Source organism: Gracilinanus agilis, chromosome 1 (genome assembly GCF_016433145.1).
Source record: "Gracilinanus agilis isolate LMUSP501 chromosome 1, AgileGrace, whole genome shotgun sequence".
Classification (NCBI taxonomy): domain Eukaryota; kingdom Metazoa; phylum Chordata; class Mammalia; order Didelphimorphia; family Didelphidae; genus Gracilinanus; species Gracilinanus agilis.
The window spans coordinates 791,887,148-791,913,594 of NC_058130.1; the positions used below are offsets into that span (position 1 = coordinate 791,887,148).

General features: G+C 36.1%; 1 protein-coding gene across 1 annotated transcript in view; it reads right to left on the reverse strand.

Moving 5' to 3' along the window:
* The window catches only part of LOC123230502 (vomeronasal type-2 receptor 26-like), a 36,149-nt gene that overhangs the window by 5,353 nt on the left and 4,349 nt on the right, over positions 1-26,447 (reverse strand). Inside the window, exons 3-5 of the mRNA XM_044656644.1 lie at positions 20,492-21,295; positions 16,850-17,077; positions 14,700-14,823 (exon numbers count right to left, since the gene is read on the reverse strand). Coding sequence (XP_044512579.1) covers positions 14,700-14,823; positions 16,850-17,077; positions 20,492-21,295 — 1,156 coding nt within the window. The remainder of the gene's footprint in view (positions 1-14,699; positions 14,824-16,849; positions 17,078-20,491; positions 21,296-26,447) is intronic.

A 26,447-nucleotide genomic window follows, 5' to 3' on the forward strand; every position in this document is an offset into this window, starting at 1 on the left:
TTTAGGACAGAATAGCCAAAACCTACAGATCCAGCAAATAATCAAAGGAGCAAGATTGCAGCCAATGACAGGGGGAAAGAAGGAAAAAATATGAGTAAACAATAGAAAAAGAAAAAATAAATTACAATTGACAGCTTCTATCCAGGTAATAAACAAAGAGCAAAAGGAACAGAGGATAGCCAAGGAACACCAATGAAAAACACAGAAACTCCAACGAATTGGACACAGGCTTTAGAAGAACTCAAAACACAATTGAAAAAACAATTACGAGAGGCTAAAGACAATTGGGAAAAGAATTTAAAAAGGAAAACAAGTAATGTGAAAATATAGGCATATGAACCAACAAGAAAATAGTGCCTTGAAAGCCAGAATTAACCTTGAAAGCTTGAAAATGAGGCAAAGAAGGTGAAAGGTGACCTACATAGAAAATTAGACCAGAAGGAGGATGACCAAAAAGCCAGGGATGAAATTCAGTCTTTAAAAATTTGAATCCAACAACTAGAAGCAAATGACTTCACAAGGCAACAAGAATCAATAACACAAAATCAAAAGAATGAAAAAATTGAGGAAAATACGAAACACTTCATTGACAAAACCACAGACCTTGAAAACAGATCCAGGAGAGACAATTTAAGAATTATTGGACTCCTGGAAGATCATGACAAAAGGAAAACCCTGGACATCATCCTACAGGAAATTATACAAGAAAACTACCCTGACATTCTTGAGCAAGAAGGAAAAGTGGAGATTGAAAGAATCCATAGATCACCACCTGTATTTAATTCCCAATTGACAACACCCAGGAATGTTATAGCCAAATTCAAGAGCTACCAGACAAAGGAAAAAATATTACAAGCTGCTAAGAAGAAGTCATCCAGATACCATGGAACCACAGTTAGGATAGCACAGGATCTTGATGCATCTACACTGAAAGATGGGAAGGCATGGAAAATGATATTCTGGAAAGCAAGGGAACTGGATGTACCACAAAGAATCAAGTACCTGGAAAAACTGAATGTATTCTTGGAGGGGAAAGTATGGTCATTTAATAAAATAGAAGACTTTCAAGCATTCAAAAAGAAAAAACTGAACTTAAACAGAAAATCTGATGCCTAAACAGAAAACTCAAGGGAATCACCAAAAGGTAATTAAGAAAGGAGAAAAAACTTTTTCAAGGGAAAGGAAGAAGGAAGATCCTAGGACCATCCCCCACCTACTGTGCTGAATATCCAGTGGTTCCTGGAATCTCTGAGTGGGCAAGGGTGCTAACCCAGAGGGAGTAGCTTTCTGGCACAGCTGTGCCAGGCTCATGTCATTGGATACAGATGGCAGAGAGTCAGCTAGAGAAGAAGCACAGAGAAGGCAGCCTAGTCACAGCCAAAACGCTCCATCTTACCCCAACTTCTTGAGGTTTTGGCATCAAAGCACATCCAGCTCTGCAGATCAATTCATCCTTGGCTTAATCTTCTCAATAGGGCAGATAAGAAGTCTTCAGAGGGCAAGTAAGCTCCAACACCCTTCTAGGATAGATTGCACTGAAAGTAGCCATTATGATCTACAATTCAGTGTTTCCCAAACTTTTTTGGCCTACTGCCCCCTTTCCAGAAAAAATATTACTTAGCATTCCCTGGAAATTATGAAACTATTTATTGAACCAGGGGGCAGTAGTGCCCACTTTGGGAATCATTGATCTAAATCTTCAGCTTCTGCTGCTAGCTGGGGAAGTTCTAACCTCAGGGCTCATTAATACCATCAGCCTAACCAAGTCAATCAGCAGAGCAGGAAAGAAGCCCTTTCAGGACAGAATAGCCGAAACCCACAGATCTATCAAATAATCAGAGGAGCAAGATTTCAGCCAATTACAGTGGGAAAGAAGGAAAAAATATGAGTAAACAACAGAAAAAGAAAAAAGCAATTAACATCAATGGCTTTTATCCAGGTAATGAACAAAGTGCAAATGGAAAAGAGGAGGACCAAGGAACATCAAGAAAAATCATAGAAACTCCACTGAATTCGACACAGTCTTTGGAAGAACTAAAAATTCAATTAAAAAACAAGTAAGAGAGGCTGAAGACAATTGGGAAAATAAAATACATGAACGAAAACAAGAAAATAGTGTCTTGAAATCCAAAATTGACCAGCTCGAAAATGAGGTAAAGAAGGTAAAAAATGACCTACAAAGAAAATCAGATCAGAAAGAGAAGGATGACCAAAAAGCCAGGGATGAAATTCAGCCTTTAAAAATTTGAATCTAACAACTAGAAGCAAATGACTTCACAAGGCAACAAGAATCTATAAAACAAAATCAAAAGAATGAAAAAATTGAGGAAAATATGAAACACCTCATTGACAAAACCATAGATCTTGAAAAAAGATGGAGGAGAGACACTTTAAGAATTATTGGACTACTGGAAGGTCATGATAAAAGGAAATGACTGGAAGATCATGACAAAAGGATGATGGACATCATCCTACAGGAAATTATCCAAGAAAACTACCCCTACACTCTCAAACAAGAGGGAAAAGTGGAGTTTTAAATAATCCACAGATCACTTCCTACATTTAATTCCCAATTAATAATGTCTAGGAATGTTATAGTCAAATTCAAGAACTACCAGACCAAGAGAAAAATATTACAAGCTGCTAAGAATAAGTCATTCAGATACCATGGAACCACAGTTAAGATATCACAGGATCTTCATTAAAGTACCAGAAAGCATGGAATATGATATTCTGGAAAACTAGGGAACTGGGTTTATAGCCAAGAACTGACTACCCAGAAAAACTGGGTATATTCTTGTAGGGGAAAGTATTGTCTTTTAACAAAATGGAAGACTTCCCAGAATTCATAAAGAAAAGACTGGACTTAAATAGAAAATTTGATGTCTGAACACAGAACTCAAGAGAATCACCAAAAAGTAATTAAGAAAGGGGAAAGAAATCCAAAACTTTTTTTTGTAGGGCCCCAATAAGTTCAAATGATTTGTAATCCTCTAAGAAAAGATGATATTGGTAACTCTTAAAATTGTTATTATCATCAGGGTAGCTAGATGAAGTATACTTAGAGGGAACAGTGACAAACAGTATAGGATGAAATGTTGATATATATTGTGTATGTATAATTATGTAAAAAGAGGTAAAAAGAAGATAATATTAAGAAAAATGGGAAAAGAGATGAAAAAGGGTAAATTTATATTTCATAAAGAGGAGCATGGTAGGAGCAGGGGAGAAGACCAATACACTGTAAGGGTAAAGAGGTTGGAGACAGGAAATACTTCATTCTACATGCATTGAAATTGACCCACAGATGGAAAAACAATAAGATCCATTGGGATATAGAATTGATTCATGCCCTATAGAGAAATAAAAGAGCAACAAATGGACTGGTGGGGAGGGAAGCAATACTAGGGAGGGATAGTGTGGGGGTAGCTTAAAAAGACCCTAAAAAAGTAAGAGGAGAATAAGAAGGGAGGGGGAAGAAAGGGAAGTAAAATAAGGGTGGGGATTAGGGGGATTGATTAAAAACAAAACACTGGTGAGGAAGGAATTAGTGAAAGAAGAAAGGGCAGGACAAGGAGAGGAAATCAAAATATTGGGGAATACATAGGTGGTAATCATAACTCTGAATGTAAAAACAGAAGCAAATAGAAGAATGGATTAGAAACCAAATTCCTACCATATATTGTCTACAAGAAATACACATGAGGCAGGTAGACACACACAAGATGTAGGTAAAAGGCTGGAACAAAATCTGTTGGGCATCAACTGAGAAAAAGAAGGCAGGAATCAGGCAGGATTCACAATCATGATATCTGACAAAGCCAAAGTAAAAATAGATCTAGTTAAAAGAGGGGAAGGTAATTACATCCTGATAAAAGGAAGTAAGATAATGAGGAAATATCAGTACTCAAAATGTATGAATGTTGGTATACCATCCAAATTTCTAAAGGAGAAATTGGTTGAGCTTAAGGAGGAAATATATAATAAATCTATACTAGAGGGAAACCTGAATCTTCCTCTATCAGATCTAGATAAATCAAACCAAGAAAAATATATAAGAAAGAGGTAAGAGATGTGAATGAAAATCTTAGAAAAATTAAAGTTAATACATAAGTGGAGAAAAATAAATAGGGACAAAAAGGAATACATCTTCTTTTCAGCAGCACATGGTACATTCAAAGAAATTGACCATGTACTAAGGTATAAAAACATGGCAAACAAGTGCAAAAGAGCCAAAATAATAAATGTAAACTTTTCAGATAATAGTACAATAAAAATAATATTTAGTAAGAGTACATGGAGAGGCAAACTAAAAATTAATTGGAAATTAAATTATATGATTCTCCAAAATTGGTTAAAGAACAAAACAGAGGAACAATTAATAATTTCATTTAAGAGAATGACAATGATGAAACAGTCTATCAAAATTCATGGGATACATCCAAAGCAGTACTCAGGGGGAACTTGATATCCTTGAGTGCATATATTAACAAATTAGGGAAGACAGGGTTCAATGACTTGGACATGCAAATAAAAAGCTAGAAAGTGAACAAATTAAAAATCTCCAGATGAAAATTAAATTAGAGATCCAAAAATTAAAGGAGAAATCAATTAAATCGAAAGCAAAAGAACTATTGAATTAATAAAGAAGACTAGAAGTTGGTACTTTGAAAAAACTAACAAAATAGACAAACTACTGGTCAGTCTAAAAAAAAGGAAAAAAGAAAGCCAAATTAACAGTGTCAAAGATGAAAAGGGAGATCTTACTTCTATTGAAGAGGAAATTAAGGCAACCATTAAAACTTTTTTGCCCAACTATATGGCAATAAATATGGCAATCTAGGTGATATGGATGAATATTTGCAAAAATATAAATTGTCTAGACTAACAGAAGAAGAAATAGAATACTTAAAAAATCCCATATCAAGAAAAGAAATTGAGCAAGCCATCAAAAAACTCCCTAAGAAAAAATCTCCAAGACCAGTTGGATTCATAAGTGAATTCTATCAGACATTCAAAGAACAACTAATTCCAATACTATACAAACTGTTTGACACAATAAGCAAAGAAAGAGTCTACCACTTTCCTTTCATGACACAAATATGGTAGTCATTCCAAAGCCAGGCAGATCAAAAACAGAGAAAGAAAACTATAGACCAATCTCCATAATGAATATAGATGCAAAAATCTTAAACAGACTACTGGCAAAAAGACTCCAGCAAGTGATCAGGAGGGTTATTCACTCTGATCAGATATATATTGGGAATGAAAGGATGGTTTAATATCAGGGAAACCATCAACATAATTGGTCATATCAACAACCAAACAAAAAAAAATCACATGGTTATCTCAATAGCTACAGAAAAAGCCTTTGACATGCATCACTCATTCCTATTGAAAACATTAACAAGTAGAGGAACAGAAGGGTCTTTCCTAAAACTAATAAACAGTACATATCTTAAACCATCAGCAAGCTTCATCTGCAAAGGGGAAAAATTAGAAAAATTAAAATTAGAAGCATTCCCAATAAGGTCAGGAGTGAAACAAGGATGCCCATTATCATCTCCATTAATTAACATTGTAATATTACTAGAATTAACATTGCTAGAAACTCTAGCAGTAGCAATTAGAGAAGTAAAATCAATTGAAGGTATTAAAATAGGCAATGAGGAGACCAAGGTATCACTCTTTGCAGATGATATGATTGTCTGCTTAAAGAATTTTTAGGGAATCACCTAAAAAGCTAGAGGAAATAATCAACAACTTTAGCATAGTTGCAGTATACCAAATAAAACCACATAAATCATCAACATTCCTATATATTTCTAACACAACCCTGGCAGCCAGAGTTAGAAAGAGAAATTCCATTTAAAATCACCCTAGAAAATGTAAAATACTTAGGAATTTATCTGCCAAGACAAACACAGGAATTATATGAAAACAACTACAAAACACTTTCCACACAATTAAAACTAGATCTAAACAACTGGAAAAACATTAATTGCTCATGGAGAGGACAAGCTATCATAATAAAAATGACAATCCTACCTAAATTAATTTACTTATTCAGTTCCATACCTATTAAACTTGTTAAGAGGGTAATTTGAGGAAAGGTGTTTGGGATAAGGGAATTGAAAGGAAGATGTTGGAGACTTGGTGAGTGGATAAACTAGGCTACAGGTAGGCTGGGATTAAAGGAGATTCAGGGTATAAAAGGACTGAAGTCAGGAGTATAACACAGAAGGGAAACAGAGATCTTTTTGGGAGAAAGAAGTTAAACTACACAGGTTAACACTGCAGGCTTACAGACTGGGACTTAGACTCAAACACAAGCTGAGGGTAATAGACTAGACTGAAATTAACAAACAGGCTTTAGTTAATTTCACAGGAAGGGACCTATTTTGAAGTAACACCTTCCTTTCAAGATGGATGCCCAGCTACCCTCTAAGCCCAGAGTATGTTGTCTCTTTCCCTCTTCTCCCCTCTTGATAACTAACAGACAAATTACACTAAATAGGACTATTGAAACACAAAGGGTTTAATTGTTTGAGGGATGTTTGTTAGGAAGGTGGGTTAAAGGAAAGCCCTATCAGTTATCTCAGGAACCTCAGGTGGGGGAAGGGAAGTAAAGATGGAATCTGAGTAAGGACCTGCCTTATTCAGTTTTACAAAATGCTATCTAAAGGGAATAAATGATGATTTGATTAAATTATAAATAATGCTGTCAATTAGATAACTCTTCACAGATTTAACTCCTCTCTAATTTCTCTCCTTATAAACTCCACAGCCACTAAGGTAAGGGAGGGAAGGCAGGGTGGTATTAGGAAAGGAAGATATAAAGGGTCTCTCTAAAATAATAATTTCTTAAGTAAATCTATCAATGCTAGGCTAAATTTCAATATTGAAGCTAGATAATATAAGAGCTCGCTCATTGACTTCCTCCCTTCACGGAAGATCCAGTCAACTGCCTCTCTCCTCAAGATTCTAAAAGCCCAACTGATTTTGGAACTCAGCCAAAGCTAGAAAAACTATAACCCCCAATTCTGTATACTACAAACTACCAAGAAACTTTTTACTGAATTAGAAAAAAAACTATAACAATGTTTATTTGGAAGAAAAAAAGATCAAGAATACCAAGGAAAATAATGAAAAAATGTGAAGGAGGGGTGACTAGCAGTATCAGATCTAAAACTATGCTATAAAGTAGTGGTCATCTGAACAATTTGGTACTGGTCAAGAGACAGAAGGGAAGATCAGTGGAATAGACTTGGGGAAAATAACCTCAGCAAGAAAGTGTATGATAAACCCAAAGAGCACAGCTTTTGGGACAAAAATCCACTACTTGGCAAAAACTGCTGGGAAAATTGGAAAATAATATGGGAGGGATAAGCTTTATATCAACATCTCACATCTTACATGAAGATAAATTCAGAATGAGTGAATGACTTGAATTTAAAGAAGGAAACTATAAGTAAATTAGATGAACATAGAATAGTTTGCCTGTAAGATCTATGGGAAAGGAAAGATTTTAAGACCAAGCAAAAGTTAGAAAAAACTACAAAATGTAAAATAAATAATTTTGATTACATTAAATTAAAAAGATTTTGTACGAACAAAACCAACGCAACCAAAATCAGAAGGGAAGTAAGAAATTGGGAAAAATCTTTATAAGAAAAACTGCTTACAAAGGTCTGATTATTAAAATTTATAAGAAGCTAAATCAATTGTAGAAAAAAATCAAGCCTTTCCCCAACTGATAAATGGGCAAGGGACATGAATAGGCAATTTTCAAATAAAGAAATCAAAACTATCAATAAGCACATGAGAAAGTGTTCTAAATCTCTTACAATTAGAGAAATGCAAATCAAAATAACTGTCAGGTACGACTTCACAGGTAGCAGATTGGCCAAAATGACAGCAAAGGAAAGTAATAAATATTGGAGGGGAGGTGACAAAATTGGAACATTAAGGTATTGCTGGTGGAGTTGTGAATTGATCCAACCATTCTGAATGGCAATTTGCAACTATCCTCAAAGGGCTTTAAAAGACTGTCTGATCCAGCCACACCACTGCTGGGTTTATACCCCAAAGAAATAATAAGGAAAAAACTTATACAAAAATATTTATAGTTGCAATCTTTTTAGTGGCAAAAATTGGAAAATGAGGGGATGCCCTTCGATTGGGGAATGACTGAAAAAATTGTGGTATGTGTTGGTGATGGAATACTGTTGTGATATAAGGAATAATGACCTGAAGGAATTTCATGTGACCTGGAACAACCTCCAGGAATTGATGTAAAAGTGAAAGGAGCACAACCAGGAGAACCATATACACAGAGAAAGAAAACTGTGTCTTAATTGAATGTAATGGACTTCTCTGCTAGCCTCAATGCAATAATCCAGGACAATTCTGAGGGACTTATGAGAAATTATGCTATTCACATCCAGAGAAAGAACTGTGGGAATAGAAACACAGAAGAAAAACAACTGCTTGACCACATGGGTACATGGGGACATGATTTGGAATGTATATTCTAAGCCAGTGATGGGCAAATTTTTTAAAGAGAGGGCCAAATGAAAGGAAATGCTCATCTGTCAGTCTGTTTCTAAAGCAACTCTTTCGAAGTTTCATTCTATTGTATAGTTCTCATTGTATTTTTCAGATTAGGAATACTGTTGTGCGTCTGGATAGAATGTTTCAGGGGGTTGCATCTGGCCCACAGGCAATAGTTTGCCCATCACTGCTCTAAGCAATCACCCTAATGGAAATATTAATAATACAGAAATAGGTCTTGATCAATGGCATATATAAAACCCAGTGGAATTACTCATTGACTGTGCAGGAGAGGATGAAGGAGGGAAAGAACATAAATCATGTAACCATGGAAAAATATTCTAAATCAATTAATTAAGTAAAATCTTTCAATTAAAAAAAAGAGAATCCCTGTACATTTTTGCCTTCTTATCTCTGGCAATTATACAGGCAAGTTTTAGAGCTATGTTATAATAATTAATCTGGGATAAGATGGATGCCACCTTGACTGACAGGGATGGCAATTGAGAGATTCGAAATGTTTCCAGGTGCCGTGAGCCAGGGGCAAACGTCGGTTAGCCCCCACTACACACACACACACACACACACACACACACACACACACACACACACACACACACACACACCTTACAGCTACAGTGGAGGAAGTCTCAAGACTCAGGCTTAGAACTTGAGATCTCAGATCTCTGAGTTGAGACTTGAGCAAATCTCTGTGGATCAAATGGGGCAGAGAGTGGTTGAAGGGTGGTTGAAGAAGAAGGGGTAGGCCAAAGCCTGAACCTATTTCCTTGCTAGACTGTGAGAGCTAGTTAACCAACAATATTATTGGTAGGACAGCTGAGAGAATACACAGACCATCAATATTTATCTACAGCAATAGCCTTCCATAGTCTCTGGCTTGGCTGTGGCCAGGTTCCATCAGAGATAGAGAGAGGGTGAAGACCTCAAGCCTCCACCAACCTAGCAGTCTCCCATCCTGATTATCAATTAGTTAATAGTCAAATAGAGCAATAGGGTTTTCAATCCCCAATCCTGTACCTTATTATCTTTTCCTATCAATAGATAAAAATGTTTAATAACAAGTACCGTCCCGAGTGGATATTCTATCACAGCCCTTAGGAAGGGGGCTAAATTATGCAATCAGATCCTAATCATTATCTAAAGCTAAGCAATAGCCCATTACCAATCAATCCAACACCAGGTTGGGCCTAGAGAGGGTAACCATCCACCTAACCTCTTAAGGGGTCCTCACTTGGGCAGCTGTTAGAAGGAGTCACTGACAGGTTAATCAACCAAGCCTGTCAGGGAGAAGAGGGTAATTTATAGCAGCAGCCAGGGTAAAAGGAGTAGGTGTTCCTCCCACCAACTGCAGTTATTATGCATATATATCCATTTATACCCCATTCTTTTAACAGCTATCAGTTCTACACCTTGAGCACTTATATTTGAAAGCAGTGAAGCTGACTACTCAGTGTCAAATTCTGTGACTACAGCACCTCCAGTGTAGCATATGTCATTCCTCATGAAAAAAAAAGAACTATCAGTGAATAAGCCTAATTCTAGGTTGTCTAAATGAATGTCCAGGAGATTATCTCAAGGCTTTTCAGCCATAGACACTAAAGATTCACAACTGTACAAATGTTCTCCTGAAACTGGTAAATCTGGGAGCAAGGTGGCAAGATTAAGAATTGTACAGAATTTTAAGGTAATATTTTCATTGCCCAACAAGGTTAACTCATTTCTTGCGAGTCTTTCATTAGAAAATGTCTGTGTACTATTTCTTAGCAACAATACTTCGACTTCATGTGGGCACATTATTATTAATGGGCTTCCCAATACTAAATCAGCAGTTTTAGTTACTAATAAAGCTGTGGCAGCTACACCTCTAAGACATGGTGCTGCTCCTGAAGCTACTGGGTCCAGCTGGGATGAATAGTAAACAACTGGACATTGAACAGGTCCTAATGTTTGAATTAAAACACCTGAAGCTACCCCTCTCTGTCTGTGTATATACAAAGTAAATGGCTTTTTGTAAGCCAGAATACCTAGAGCAGGGGCAGACAGGATAGCCTGTTTTAATAGTGTTCCATCTCCAATTTAAGTGATTCAGGGACTGAATTTTTGTCAGTGCTATAAGGGGTTTAATGATTTCCCATAGCAAGTGATTCATTGTCTACAAAACCCTGTTGCTACTAATATAGCTCTCAACTGTTTCTTAGTAGAAGGGACACTCAGTTTTTAAATATCTCCAATGCGCTTAGGGGAAATGGAACAGGCACTATCAGTTAAAGTGAATCCTAAATATTCCATTTTAGGAAAACACCACTGAACTTTTGCCTTTGAGACCTTGTGGCCTCTCTTATGTAGTTCTAAAATAAGATTCCTGCTCTCTTCTTGGCACACTGTGACATTTGGTGAAGCCAAGAGCAAATCATCTACAAATTGTATCAAATAGTTATTCTGAAATGTAACATTTTCTAAATCCTGATTTAGAATTTGCAAGAACAATGTAGGACTATCCACAAACCCTTGTGGTAATTGTGAGCATCTCCTCTGAAAACCTTTCCAGGTGAAGGCAAATATATTCCTGGAATTTTCATGAATTGGTATTGAGAAGAATGCTGAACACAGGTCTACTATGTGGCTGTGCTAGTAATAAAGGAGATAATTGTGGCTGGGCTTGGAACCAGAGAATGTCTCTTTATGACATGATTATTTATAGCCCTTGAAACTTGTATAAGTCTATATAGACAGGTTTTCCATCTATGCCTAATTCTGGCTTTTTTTACAGGTAGAATGAGTGTATTATATTCGGACTTGAATGGGATTGTTATTCCTTGCTCAATTAATGAATTTATTACTGGAGTAATTCTCTTAGTTGAGTCTTTGGATAAGTGATACTGAGGAATGGAAGGAGGTGGTCCAATTTTCTTTTAATTTGTACAGGAATAGCTGATTTGAGTAGGCCTACATCAGAAGAAGATGTGACCCAGAGAGACTCCAGTATATCAGTTGGTATTTCATATATGGGAGGCTCCTTTACTTCCTGACTGTCTGAAAGAAGTACAAGGATCAAATTTAAGGATTCCTCAAGCAATTCTAGCATCCTACCACCATCTGTGAAGATGGGATTAACTCTCCCCTGCCTGTTTTTAGATTTAATCACTGGAAGCATATATGCCCCACTTATACCTGAGTGGGGAGGTCTGTGACCTAAATGTGTGATAGTGGATGGCAAATCAGAATTGACTGACTGCACCCTTGGCAGTCCTAAGCAAAGCTTTAGCTGTAATTATTACATGTAAAATGGAAAGAAAGCACAGGAAGTTACAAAAAGGAATGATCTTTACAAGTGGCAAGAACTTCCTGTGAATAGGGGTTTTTGCCTTGAACTGGACCCTGAAGGAGCTCCAGCTGAGGACTGCCTTCTATAAGGATTACTAGGTAGGTGAGTGAAAAAGGTTGAGTCCCTTCCTTGGTTCGTTCTAAGAGGTACTAGCCTCCAGAAGGACCCCTCTTCTGGGAAGAGGCCTTGTGGTTAAAATCCTTGTTAACTGACCCCTAGGCCCTATAGCTGGGGCTTCTGGAGTCTTGCCAGAATAAAGCCAGGGCTTGAGCTCAGTCTTGCTTGTTAAGCTAGATCTCTTACTCTTCCCTCTTTCTCATTTCTCTACTTTCACTCCTTCCCTCTATTTTATAAATAAATTGCTACAAAAATCATTTGGAATTAATTAAATTCCTGGAGTCTACATTCTGATAAATTTAGTCCAACATTTTTTTAAATTTTAACCCTTACATTTCTTGAGAGCATGCTATTGTGACTCTAAGTTTATATAAAAGATCTCTCCCAAACAAATTTATAGGGGAAACATGTATTACAAGAAAATAATGTTCTATTGATAGGGTCCCAAAGATACTATTCGAGCAGAAACTTTGGGAACTTTAGAGGTGCTACTGATGCTTCTACTACATTTAAAGAGCCAACAGAATTGCATTCAGAATCTGGCTTACTCAGAAAAACTGATCTGGAAGCTCCAATGTCTAAGAGGCAATCATAATAGGTGTTTCCAACCTTTAGGGTTGCATGAAGTTCATTTTTATAGAGTGGGGGAGAATGGACTCGGATAACTGGTGTTAAGATTTCAGGGTCAGGAAAATCAAATTTCACCCTCTTTTTCCAGAATCCTTTTCCCCCTCTCATACCTTCACAAAGATCCTTGGCCATTTCTCTGGGCTTCCCCACATTGAGGGGGATTTCTACTCTGAGTATAGCATGGATGAGCCCTATTTTGTATATATTGTTGTGAGTTATTATTTGCCTCATTTGGATTGTTTTTTTCTATAATTGTTTCTATTGTAAGATTAAAATTAATATTCAATAACTCCAAGTGTTATATTTTATAAGGTTAATTAGTAATCCCTTGAAGTAAAAGAAATAATAAAGAACAAAAGTAAAAACCTGAGTAAAGAAAGCTTTCCTGACCATGTTTGCAGGAAAAGAGAGAGGGGTGGGGGTCACACAAAATCTTTATCCCCAAAACATAAGGATTTAATGTGAGAAGGACCATGGGAAGCTGGGATTTAGAGTCCTGGGGAAAAGATTCCAATTGCATAATCCCTCTTGTGATTCCATTGGGAAAGAAGAATGGTTAAGGAGAGGTGCTTTGAGTTCTTGATTTGATTAGCTAAAAGTAGACAAGGGGAGAGTTAATCCTATCCTCACACTTTCATCTATACCATGTTCTGAAGAATTTATCCAATTAGAAACTTTAGACATTGAATATCACCATCTCCTTCTTGATAATACATAATTTGCATAGGATCATTGATTTCATCCTGAAATGGATGGTTGATGTCACCTATAACAATCATTTTATTATAGATACAAAAGAATTAAGGACCACAGAGTGACATAACTTACTCAAGGTTATACAGATATAGCAGAGACATTATTTGAAACCTAGTCCTCTGACCCCATATTAACTTTTCTTTTCACTGAACCACTTTGCCTTTCAAAGATCTTTGGCAAAATAGCAAGGACATCTTATGACATATAATCTAAACTTATCAAATTATAATGATGGGGAAAGTGAAACCCATGGATGTTGCATTATACACATGGTCACACAGCTACTAGGTATATGAAATATAATTTAACTTCAAGGTTTTCCTGACTCCAGTTCCAGTGCTCTATCCACTACACCACAATAAAGCAAATGTACTTTGAGGTGTATGGATGTCCAAGGAGGTCTAACACCTTTTAATTTTAGAATTAATTATCCATCTTTGGTGTTCATCTGGCAGTCAATTCTCACTTATGAGTACAAGAAGCTGTGGTATGCACACAGCAGATTGACTAAACCAGGCTGAGATTCAAAAACTGGTCATTAAAGTATCAGTTAATTATACAGTGTTTAGCCCAAACAGGCAAATAATTGGTTTGCTGGAATGGGTAGATAAAAATAATTGTTTCCATAGTTATGAAGGTCGCAGAGGTAGGATCTATGGAGTGCTCAGAACATAGATAGACATTGAAGATGCTGATATCATCTACTACCTCCAGTATTATTACCAGTCATCCTGACTTTTGCCTTCTCACTTGAACTCAATGACTCTGGAAGAACAAGTCAGGCTAATGACTTTGTTCAATTCAATGACACTTAAATCCAAGTTATGCACAAGACTAGACATCATCTGCTTATGTCATTAGTCTTCTTTTAAAAAGGCCAAACAACAACAAAAAAACACCGCCTCAGAGGAACCAAGTGGAGATCCTACCTCTGTTTTTTTTTAACAGTTATCACCTTGGGCAAGTCACTTAACCCCCAAAAGTCTTAGCAGTCACACTCTCCATTCTTTCCTTGATTAGAAGGAATTGAACTAGATGGCTGCTGAGGCTCCTCTACTTCTAGATGACTCTACATATTAATCCAGCTGATCATCATACCCATGACAAGATATATATTACCTGAAAAGACCAAGCAAGTGAGATGGACAAAGGGAAAACAATCAGCTCCTCCTTGTGGCTGCATATCTTGCTACTCTTTCTTTGATGTTCCCATGAATTCCACATGACCTCAAGATCCAAATACCAGTTGTTTATATTTTTAGTGACTTTGGTAGGGAAGGTCATTGCAAATATTTACTTGTTTGATTGGAAATCTCCCCCTCTGGGCATGAAGAACAGTCAAAGCAGCAGACAGGCTCTCCCTCCCTTGGGGTTTTCCTGAAACCAGGGCCACAGCTATCACTGCACACAGCTTGAGGAACCTGAACAGTGAAAAGGAAAGAAAATGCTTTGTAAAATTTGAAGTAATATCCAATAACACCAAGTATTATATTTTATAAAGTTTATTAACAATCACTTGAAGTAGAAGAAATAAAAAACACAATTAGAAAACCTAGTAAAAACATGTGGGTAAAAATCTCCTGCTTGACTCTCACCCAACCTCCACAACAGCTTTACTGGGAAGATAGAGAGAGGGAGGAGCTACACAAAACTTATATCTTCCCTAGGTTAGTATGCTGACTGAGTATGAAAATAGGATCCTAGGTAAGAGAGTCCTGGAGAGCAAATTCTAATTACACAGCTTCAAGGATCTGGGCCCTAACAACACATGATATATTAAATTATTCGTGAGAATTCATGTCATTTTGAGCCAAGGCAAGATATTTTATTAAAGAGCTATGGACTTCTTCCAGGCCCATTAATCAATGAGTATGTATAAGAGAATGCCCACTAGACATATATTCAAGATATATAATTTCAATCCGCATTCATTAGTAGCCATGTGACTTTGGCTGAGCTACTCCTCTGCTTTGGGTTTCAGATTTGTCATCTGAAAAAGGAGATTGATGACCTGCAAAGGTCCCTTTCAGTTATAATTTTCTATAATTCTATGTGTAATCCTGTCCATTGTAAGAACTCTGATGGTTAAAAGAAAGGTTGAATAATATCTAGAATATCTACATTAATTTTTTGTTCACATATGATGTAAGGCAGAGTCAAAGCTGTGATGGAGTTCAGTTTTTAAAGGAAAGTAAATAATAAATCCAGCTGTAATTTGGTAAATACAATTTGAGAAATTGTTTTTGAATATTCAGAAATGCAGTGAATTTTGTAAAATAAATTGAGTGATTTGACTACTTATTCTTTGTCATCCTGGGAAGAAAATGGAAAGAGGGACCAGATTATGATTTGGGTATGAATTTATAAGAATAGCTAACATTTGTGGAGGATTTTAACCTTTCAAAAGCTCTTTGTGTAGATGATGTAGAAAAAGTTTGGCACAAAGAAGAGTGTATTGAAATGTTGCAAGGGGGATTGAAGGACAGGAGTGTCCGTTGGGAAGAGCAACAGAGGATTGTGGGAGGTAGAACTGCTGGAGAGGCACTTTTTCTCTGGACTCAGGTGGAGACAGGGGACTTTACCTCACCTCAGGATTCTATATTTGGATACCCGGGGTTTTCCCAATTTTTCCCAATCTTTCTTTGAGCTTGAAGCCCTGAAAATGTTCCTGTATTGCTCCTAAACAAACATCAAGAGGCTGACTGGACATCTACCGCAGCTGGAGGGGTTTTGACCTAGAAATCTTACGGAGCCAGCCTGAAGACATTTTACCTTTCCTATGTCTATTAAAGAGAGACACTTGCTAGCTGTCATTAGCTTAGGGCAGCTGACAAGCTAGAGGAAAGAAGAACGTTTGAAGCCAAAGCCATTGGCTTAGCATACGCCATAGAGACCTCAAACTACTTGTGGGTTAGAACAGGATTTCCTGTTCCCACTATCCTATCCCATCCCTGATCCTAAAATAATAACCCCCCACCCCCCGTTGTGAGAAAATGCAGTCAGAGTAGATTTCTTTGAGAATACCTGTGTTGGGCTGAGGGTGAAGGGGAATGTGGGGGAGACAACTCTATTAGACCTCTGTTAAGCTAAACCTGAAGTCGGCCACTATCGTTGTCTCCCTGATAGAGAGCTGGGTTCAGAGTGGACTTTGAGGGTGCCAGGCCATTTGTTAAGTCCTGACAATCAAATATAAAACAAACCCCAATAGGTCCTTTGTCTGAACACTGGTTCCTAACCATCTCTGTTCACAATACCATCACAGAGATAAACCCCTTGAAGCTCTCAGTGTTAGTGAGGAGGGAAGCCCAGCCAAGATTAACACACACATGTCTATTGAGAATAACATGCCAATGGATTTCTCCCTCAATCATTTTTAACAATGATTTAAGAAATATGATGTATTTCCATGATTGAAAGCCCTGAATTAAAACTGAAATTGTCTCTGACCTTTGGCTCATTCCAGCCCCACACTATTGCCTCATTATAAATGGTAAAATCTTGACCATATGGAGCATTTGGAATGAACTGTCCCACTTTCACCAGAGTTTCAGTCTCATTGTGAAAGAACAAGTACTCCACAATGTTATAATGAGCCTCAGAATTTTCCATATCATCCAAAAATACTTGGTCACCAGCACTATTGATGAAGTGCATTTTCTTCAGATAATTGTGGAGCTGAAAGGGAAGAGAAATATCAGTCACTGTCTAGTGCCCAAAGTCAGGGCTCTTACAAAAGTAAGATGTAGGATATCCCAGTCCTCATAGCCCGAAGTTATTGCTCTTGTTTAGTGTGAGTAATAAATATCTTGGTTTCTGTAAGAAACAATCTAAAGAGTAGACTCAGTATTCTATGGAATAGTTTAATTTTTTCAGGATCAAGGGTACTGATTTTTATTGACACTGTTGGATGTTGAAGAAATGTTGGCTAAAAAGATGTTAATTGAAATCTGAGTTGGAGGTTCCAATCATCCCTGCATGTAGTGCTCAGAACATCACTCTGAATTTCAAAGTCAAATAATTCCCAAACTTAAGTCTGGCCTAGCCTCATATTAATAATTTGGAATGTATTCAAAAGACATCATATTTAAATGCCATTTAAAGAAAGGATGTCCATTATATTTAATCTTATTTCCTTTACACTCTATATCATAGTTAGCCTCTCTTTTTTGCAATGGATTGAACTGTATATGATATCTTTTTCCTCCCTATCTTTGCCTTGACTACTTCCAAATAGAATGCATTCATTCAGCCTTTTAGACCAGAATATTTAGATTATGCATTGTCTCATTTTCCTTTTTATTTATTTTGAATAAATTTACACATGTACATAATTTTCTCCAAAAGAACTTTAGCACCTTGAGGACAAAGCTTTTCACAAAAAACTCAAAACCTTGAGCTTTTCACAAATTCGAGATGATTCATTTTAGAATCTGTAGTATAGAATTATATTTAAAACTTCCTTTTAATTTGAGTGAAAATAGTAAAAAATAAAATTCTCTGATCTAGCAATTCTTTTCAGACTTTTCCCTAGTAGTAATTTGAAATTACTCTCCCTGAGTTATAAAACTCTGTATATCCTCTGTATATTATTATTACTGGGTCTGCTTCCCAAGGAGATTAGGGAAAAGAAAAGGAATCTAGATGTTCCAAAATTTTTATAGCATTTCTTTTTGTAGTGGCAAAGAACTGGAAAGCAAGCAGATGTCCATTAATTGAGGAATGATCAACTAGACTGAGGCATAGGATTGTGATGGAATACTATTATGCCATAAGAAATGATGAGCAGATTCATTTTTTAAATATGGAAAGATTATGAGATAATGAGTAGTGAAATAAGTAGTACCCAGACTATATTACCTGCTATGATTTAAATTCTCTGGATTCTGTATCTTAATTTATAATTATTTAGGAAATAATAGAAAGCAGGCCTGAGAATGAAAAGTTGCCAACCACATGTAGCCAACCATTCTCTTAGCAGTGTCTTCCCCAAACCAACCATGCCAGCTCAAAACTGGACCTTGGGCATCCTGGAGCTCCCATAGAGCATTCCAAGCAAGACTTATTCCTCCCTACATAGTCCCAAGCCAGACCACCTCTACAGGCATTCTAGCTGCTTCCCTTCCAGCCAGTAGTACAGCAACATGCACAGTGTTCTCTTAGCAACATCCTTTATTTGCAATTCCAAGGTAAGAAGCCCTACTTCCTTCCCCTACTCTAATTTATGTTCTCCATAACATGTCTTTCCTGGGCCATTCTGAGTTGGAAGACTCTGACCTCAATCTTGATATGAAGTGAGTCTTCGAGTTACTGAGTCACTGATGAGGACAAATTGTTTTTCTGTATTATTCTTTAAAGAATTCAACTTCAAACCTTCTCCAAAGGGAATAAAACAAGACTTTGTTGTGGATTTTGGGGGCAAGACAAAAGGGTAAGCTCTTCTCCTCTAGGGAGTATGTGTGTGTCCTTCTCCTTTCCAGGGGTAGGAGTGTGTATGTTACATACAGCTATCGGGTTAATTGGTATATGGGCATTCTCCTTAATTGGGACAAATAATACTCACCAGAGACCACAAGCACTGCCCATACTAGGGGGGCCTGCCTTCCCTCATCATTCTTCCTTCAAACAATTTCAACCCAAAATTCATTTTGGGTTTATGAGGGATGAAGGTCTTATCTTCTGTAACTACATCAGGCAGATAAATGTCCAGGAGCTATCCCTGACTGAGATGAAGTGAGTTTAGAAGGGGTCTATGAGTGAAAGAAGGACTAAGAAACATCCAGCAGATGAGGAGACTGGATAGGCATGCAGCTTTCCTGAGCCATCATCTAAAGTTTAAAGTTTTTGACCCTGGAGAAGAAATACCCAAGAAATGTCTTCATGGCTCATCTAGGGATCTTCCCAAAGAGTCATTTAAGATCTCCACAGGTGCATAAGTCTGGTACTGGGGTTATCTCTGGAGGCATAAAAGATACAACATGGGAAAATGAGTCTAACCAGGCTGTCCTGTAACCTTAACAGCAATGAAAGTGGATGGAATAACTCAATACGGTCCTTTCCACCTTGGGTTAACCTGTTTCATACTCTAAGTCTTTCACATCCTTAGACAAACTAGTTCCCCAGATGTACTGGGTTACTCAAGGGCTCTCCCTCTACTTTAGGCAGGGGGAGGGATGCATCAGTTAGTACTTGACAATGCCTTTTGAAAATGCAAGCTGTAAATATAAGTAATGGATATTTTTCTTCAATACAATTTCTAAGTAGTTGTGTAATTGATTCAGCAAGACAGTATATACAAATCCCTTTGTAAGAATCGCTAAGCTGTGCTGTAAGTCATATTTCTCCTTATAAAATGCTACTTTCCTGGATGCAGGTCTCCAAATCTCATTACTCTATATTTTGTAGTATCAAATAAAAATGTTTTAAATAAATCCATAATCTAAATGCTGAAACTATAATAAAATAATTTGTAAACTATAAAATAAAATTTTAAACCTAGAAAGCTGTAGAATTTAAGTTTTTAAGAACTGAAAATAAATGTCATGAAGATATATCTGCAGTATAGAATACTGAAGAGGGAGAAGGAAAAACTGTGAGATTTCTCTATGCTCTTACTTGCAGTTTATTGCTGCTATAAATAAAATGTTTGACATTAAAACATTTAATATGAGAGGAGGTCTTGCCTTACTCTCCCCCAAACTGAAAGCCAAACCCTTAACACTTCTACACAGAATCTCTTACTTCATGATACAGTTCCAGAACCTCCTTCTCCAGATCACCTTTGTTGATGTCTTCCCCCTCTAAACTATTAGTGCTTTCTCTATCTCCATTGCCTTGTTTGTATTATTTTACTTTTTAAAATTTGTATCCGCAGTACTGAGCATATTGTTGGGCACACATTTAGCCCTTAACAAATACTTTTTTATTTACTTATGGATTTATTAGAAAACTAAAAGAGTATATACTATAGATATTCGCAAAGTGTATATGGGGGGGAATCTTCCCAATTGAAGAAATAATTAGTCCTTGATGCATTGATGTATATGCTCTCCCTAGCACAATAGCTAGTACAGATGGGTCACTTAATGTTACCTGCCATGGCTGAGGCACCCAGGTTTCTTCACCTCTTATATATTCTCTCTCTGATGTCAGCAGAAACATTTCATGCAGGGCTCTGGCCACAGCATGCACAGCATTGTAGATGGTGTAACTCAGACCAGACATTGCCATGTCAAAGAACTGAAGAGGAAGCATCTCCAAGGAAGCATTTGGTGAGCACTCATTTGGCTCATTTTCCATTTTTTTCAGGCCTTTGAATGCTGAGCACCAGAAGTCCTTCAATAAAGGGTCCTCTGGGTATTTGGCAGGGCTCACTGTCTTGAGAAAGGACTTGAAACCAGGAATCTCCTTTGTCATCTGGGAAAATGAAAGTGCTCCATGGAAACTGTACCCATCATTCCACTGGGGTCTCATGGTGATGTCCCAATGAGAAGTGGTGATCCAGACCTTCCATAAAGCGTGATAAAAAATAGGCTGTGAATACCTGAGAATCATGAGTGATTCCGTGTCACCATGAATGATGATGACTCTGACTGAGGATTGTATAATACGTGGCATGAACATATCATGAGATTCTGTGTGTCTTCTCTCACTGACTGGGAGCTTCTCAGTATAGGCTAGACAGATGTCATGCTTAATCATGTCCCCTCTTAAGTTCCAGAGGAATTCTTCACCTCTCATATCATCTGTGGTCACCAGACCTACCCATGTCCATGCAAATTTTACCATTAACCTGACCATACCATGGTGCAGGGAAGAGTCCCTTTGGGCCATTTGGTAGAGTGAAGAGAACTGGGTCTTGTCACTCAGGATGGAATCAAAAGGCCCATAGCTGATCTGGATGGGAAAGAAAAGTAGGACATTTTCATTTTAGCACCTTTCATATTATTGAACAATTTCAGAAAAGTATACATTATCAATAAATTGTGTTGTGTTAGAATAAGGGTGGTAGATTTAAAATTTCACTACTTAAATTTCAAGAATATCTAAATTAATATATTTATTCTGCATTAAACTTCCAATGAATCCTTTCACATATGTAGGAAAATATTAATTAAATTGACCTGAATGAAAAAATTAACAATAATCTCAAGGGAAATTATGACATGTATTAGGAAGGACCTAGTAACAACAACTCATATTTTACTAAGTAGTAATCATTGAAATCATTTGATATTATATAAGAAATACAAGTTAACTTATGGAATAGATCAGCTATACAACACACTGAAGTAAGCAATCATAATACCCTAAGTTCGATAACACTAAACACTTCAGATACTAGGGATAAGAATTTAATATTAATTAAAATTGCTAGGAAAACTGAAAAACAGTCCTGCAGTGTCATGTAATAGATCAAAATCTTATATCATATGCCAAGATAACCTGAAATAAGGTGCATACCTTAAACATAAAGAATGATATAAAAAGACATTTGAGGAATAAATAAAAATACCTTTCATATTAGTGGATCATGAAACAATTCATGATCAGTCAGAGGATTGAGGGGCACAGCAGAGAATGGACAATTCTGACAACATAAAACTATAAAGTTTTTTGCAGAAATAGTGGCAGGTATATCAAATTAGAAGAGAAATAAATAATTGGTGGGAATATAGTTAAATAATTTTCTTGGATAAAAGCTGTATTTTCAAGATATCTGAGACATAGATTCACCAGGAAGAATACTTATAACCAAACAGATAAATAATTAAAGAAATAAACAGGCAGTTTTTAAAGGAAGGTATGGTTAAGGATCATTAGAACTAGGAACACAGAGAAATGTAAATGAAAGCAACTACGAGGTTCTACCTTATGTTTATGGAATTGGAAAAGTTGACAATCAAAGAAAATCATAAAGGTTGGAGGAGCTATGGGAACTTGACATATTATTAACTATTGTGGAAAGCAGTTTGGAAGTATGCCTCAAAAGTTACTAAATCGGGCATATCCTTTGATACAATGACAATACTATTTTGCATGAACTTAAAAGAGCTTTAAAAAAAAGGAAAAAGACCAGTGGATAGAAAACTATTTATACCAGTTCTTTTTATGGAGGTGATGAATTACTGTGAGGTTTCTCATCAGTTTGGGAATAATTGAATTAGTTATGTTATATGAATATGAGGGAATATTATTATTTTGAAATAAATGCTGAATAAGATCATTTCATAAAAAACCTGAGAAGACTTATATGAACTAATGTAAAGTGAAGTACACAACAAATCTAACATTCTAAGTTAAATGAATGAATACCTACAATAATATAATTGCTCTGATTAGCAGCAGAAATATAATACTTAAATAACACTCCCTTAGAAAAAGACTTAAAGGAAAAAATAAAAAGAAACTGAACAAGCCATTAATAAGCTACCTAAGAAAAAATCTCCAGAGCCAAATGGATTCACAGGCAAATTTTCCCAAATATAGGAAGAACAATTAATTCTTTTTTTTTTTAAGTTTATTTTCTGTGATCCATGGGATTCTTTTTTTTTAAAACCCTTGTACTTTGGTGTATTGTCTCATAGGTGGAATATTGGTAAGGGTGGGCAATGGGGGTCAAGTGACTTGGCCAGGGTCACACAGCTGGGAAGTAGCTGAGGCCGGGCTTGAACCTAGGACCTCCTGTCTCTAGGCCTGACTCTCACTCCACTGAGCTACCCAGCTGCCCCCTGAACAATTAATTCTAATACTTTATAAAAAGAGAAAATAGGGAAAGAAAGAGTGGAAAAAAATTACTTTTGTGATACAGAAATCAGAAAGAGAAAACACAAAGAAAGAAGATTGCAGAATGATTTCCCAAATGAATACTGATAGAAAGTTTATTTTAAATTAATTTTTATTTTTAAATATTTTTACATGTTTCCATGATTCATTTTCTTCCCACTCCTTATCTCCCTGCTCCCAGAGCCAACAAGCAATTCCACTGTGCTGTACAAATGCTATCACTTGATACCTATTTCCATGTTATTCTTTTTTGCTATAGAGAAATCTTTTGAAGCCTAAACCCCAAATTATACACCCATATATACATGTGATAAGAGATGTCATATGTTTTGTTTTTGCATTTCTACTCCCATAGTTCTTTCTTTATATGTGGATAACATTCTTTTACATAAATTCTTCAGGAGTGCCCTGGCTTGTTGCATTGCTACTAGTAGCAAAGTCTATTATATTGGGTTGTTCCTCAACGTTTTACTTTCTGTGAATATTCTCCTGGTTCTGCTCATTTCACTCAGTATCACTTCATTGAGGTTCTCTTGGTTTATATAGAAATCCTCCAGATCATCAATCCTTGTAGCACAATAGTATTCCATCCCCATCATATACCACAATGTGTTCAGCCATTCCCCGACTGAGAGACAACCCTTCATTTTCCAATTTTTTTTTTGCCATACAAAGAGTGTGGCTATGAATATTTTTGTACAAATATTTTTCCTTATTATCTCTTTGGGGGTACAAACATAGTAGTGGTATTGCTGGATCAAAGGTTATGTATTCCTTTAAAGCACTTTGTGCATAATTTCAACTTGTCTTCCAGAATGGCTGGATTAATTCACAGCTCTAACAGCAATGCATTAGTGTCCCGATTTTGCCATAACCTCTCCAACATTTATTATTTTCTTTTACTATCATATTGGCCAATCTGCTAGGAATGGGGAGGTACCTCAGCATTGTTTTTCATTGCATTTATCTTGTTATGAGAGATTTTTTCATGTGCTTATTGATACTTTTGATTTCTTCATATGAAAACTGACTATTCATGTCCCTTGACCATTTGTCAATTGGGGAATGGCTTGGTTTTTGTACAGTTGGCTAAGCTCCTTATAAACCTGAGAAATGAGACCTTTTCCAGAGATTTTTGTTATAAAAAATTTCCCCCAATTGTTGCTTCCTTTCTTATTTTGGTTGCATTGGTTTTCTTTGTATAGGAACTTTTTAATTTAATGTAATCAAAATTATTCATTTTAAATTCTATGGTGTTCTCTTTCTGCTGCTTGGTCTAAAATTCCTCCTTTCCCCAGATTCTGACAGGTATACTATTCTATGTTCACCTAATTTATACAATTTCCCTCTTTATATTTGTGTCAATTACCCATTCTGAATTAATCTTGGTATAGGGTGTAAAATGCTGATCTAAGCCTTATTTCTCCCATACTGTTTTCCAATTCTCTCAGCAATTTTTGTCAAATAATGGATTCTTGTCCCCAAAACTGGGATCTCTGGGTGTATTGAACACTACCTTGCTACTGTCATTTATCCTAAGCCCATTCCTTTGATCCACCCTTCTATCTCTAAGCCAGTATCATATTGTTTTGATGAATATTTCTTTATAGTATAGTTTGAGATCTGGTAATAGTAGGCTTCCATTTTCCAGATTTTTTTCATTAATTTCCTTTATATTCCTTATCTGTTGTTCTTACAGATAAGCATTCTAACAATTTTTCTAATTCTATAAACATTTTTGATAGTTTGACAGGTATATCACTGAATAAGCAAATTAATTTAGTTTCAATTGTCATTTTAAATATATTAGCTCATTCTACCCATGAGCAATTGATGTTTTTATGACTGTTTAGATCTAGTTTTATTTCTGTGAAGAGTGTTTTGTAGTTATATTCATATAAATCCTGAATTTGTCTTGGCAAGTAGATTTCCAGGTATTTTATCTTGTTTAGAGTTATGTCAAATGGAATTTCTCTTTCTAACTCTTGCTGCTGGGTTTGTTGGAAGTATATAATCAAGCTGATGGTTTATATGGGTTTATTTTTTACTGTGCAAGTTTGCTAGCTTTTTAGTGGATTTTCTCAAATTCTGTAGATATACCATCATGCCATCTGAAAAGAGTTCCTCATTGCCTACTTCAATTCCTTCATTTTCTTTTTCTTTTCTAATTGCTACTGCTAGCATTTCTAGTATAATGTTAAATAGTAGTAGTGATAATAGGAATCCCTTTTTCACTCCTGATTATATGGGGAAGGCATATAAATTATTCTTATTACAGATGATACTTGCTGATGCTTTTAAATGAAGACTGCTTATTATTTTGAGGAAAAGCTCTTTATTCCTATATTTTCTAGTGTTTTCAATAGGAATGGGTGTTGAATTTTGTCAAAGGCTTTTTCCTGCATCTATTGGATACATATAGTTTAAATGAAATGTTAGCAAGAAGATTACTGCGATATATCAGGAGATCATACACTATAACAGATGGAATTTATACCAGCAATGGAGGACTGGTTAAATATTAGGAAAACAAACAAGATAATTGTACATATCAATAGCAAAACCTTCAAAAATCACAGGATTTTTTTGATCTTCTTAGTTGCCATTTCTTATGGTGAAATACTATTTGATTACACTTGTTTAACCCAACTTGTTTAGTCATTCCCAAATTTATCAGCATCTCTTCAATCTCGAGCTATTAGCCACAAAAAACCAGATAACATAAATATTTTTGGGCAGGTAGGTTCTTTTGCCTTATCTTTGATCTCTTTGGCATACTGACCTAAATGTGGTATTGTTGGGTTAAAGAGTAGATATATAGAGTTGTGACAAGACAAAGAACAAGAATATAGGATGTAGTTTTGCAATTACCAATACTGCTGTGAGAAGATAGATTTTGCCCAGGATCATGCATAAATCCCCTACTGATAAATGGTCAAAAGATATGAACAAGTAGTTTTCAGAAAAAAGAAATCTATAGTCCTATAAAAATGCTCTAACTCACTATTGATTAAAACACCTGTTTGGTATCATTTCATTATTCTCAGATTAGCTAATGTGACAGAAGAGGAATATGAGAAATGTTGGAAGGAATGTGGAAAAATAGGGACACTAATGTTTGTTTATGGAGTTGTCAGCTGATTCTACCATTCTGGAGAATATTTTGAATCAACACCCAAAGGGGTATAAAACTGTCCATAATCTTTGATTTTATATATATATATATATATATATATATATATATGTACATACATATATATAT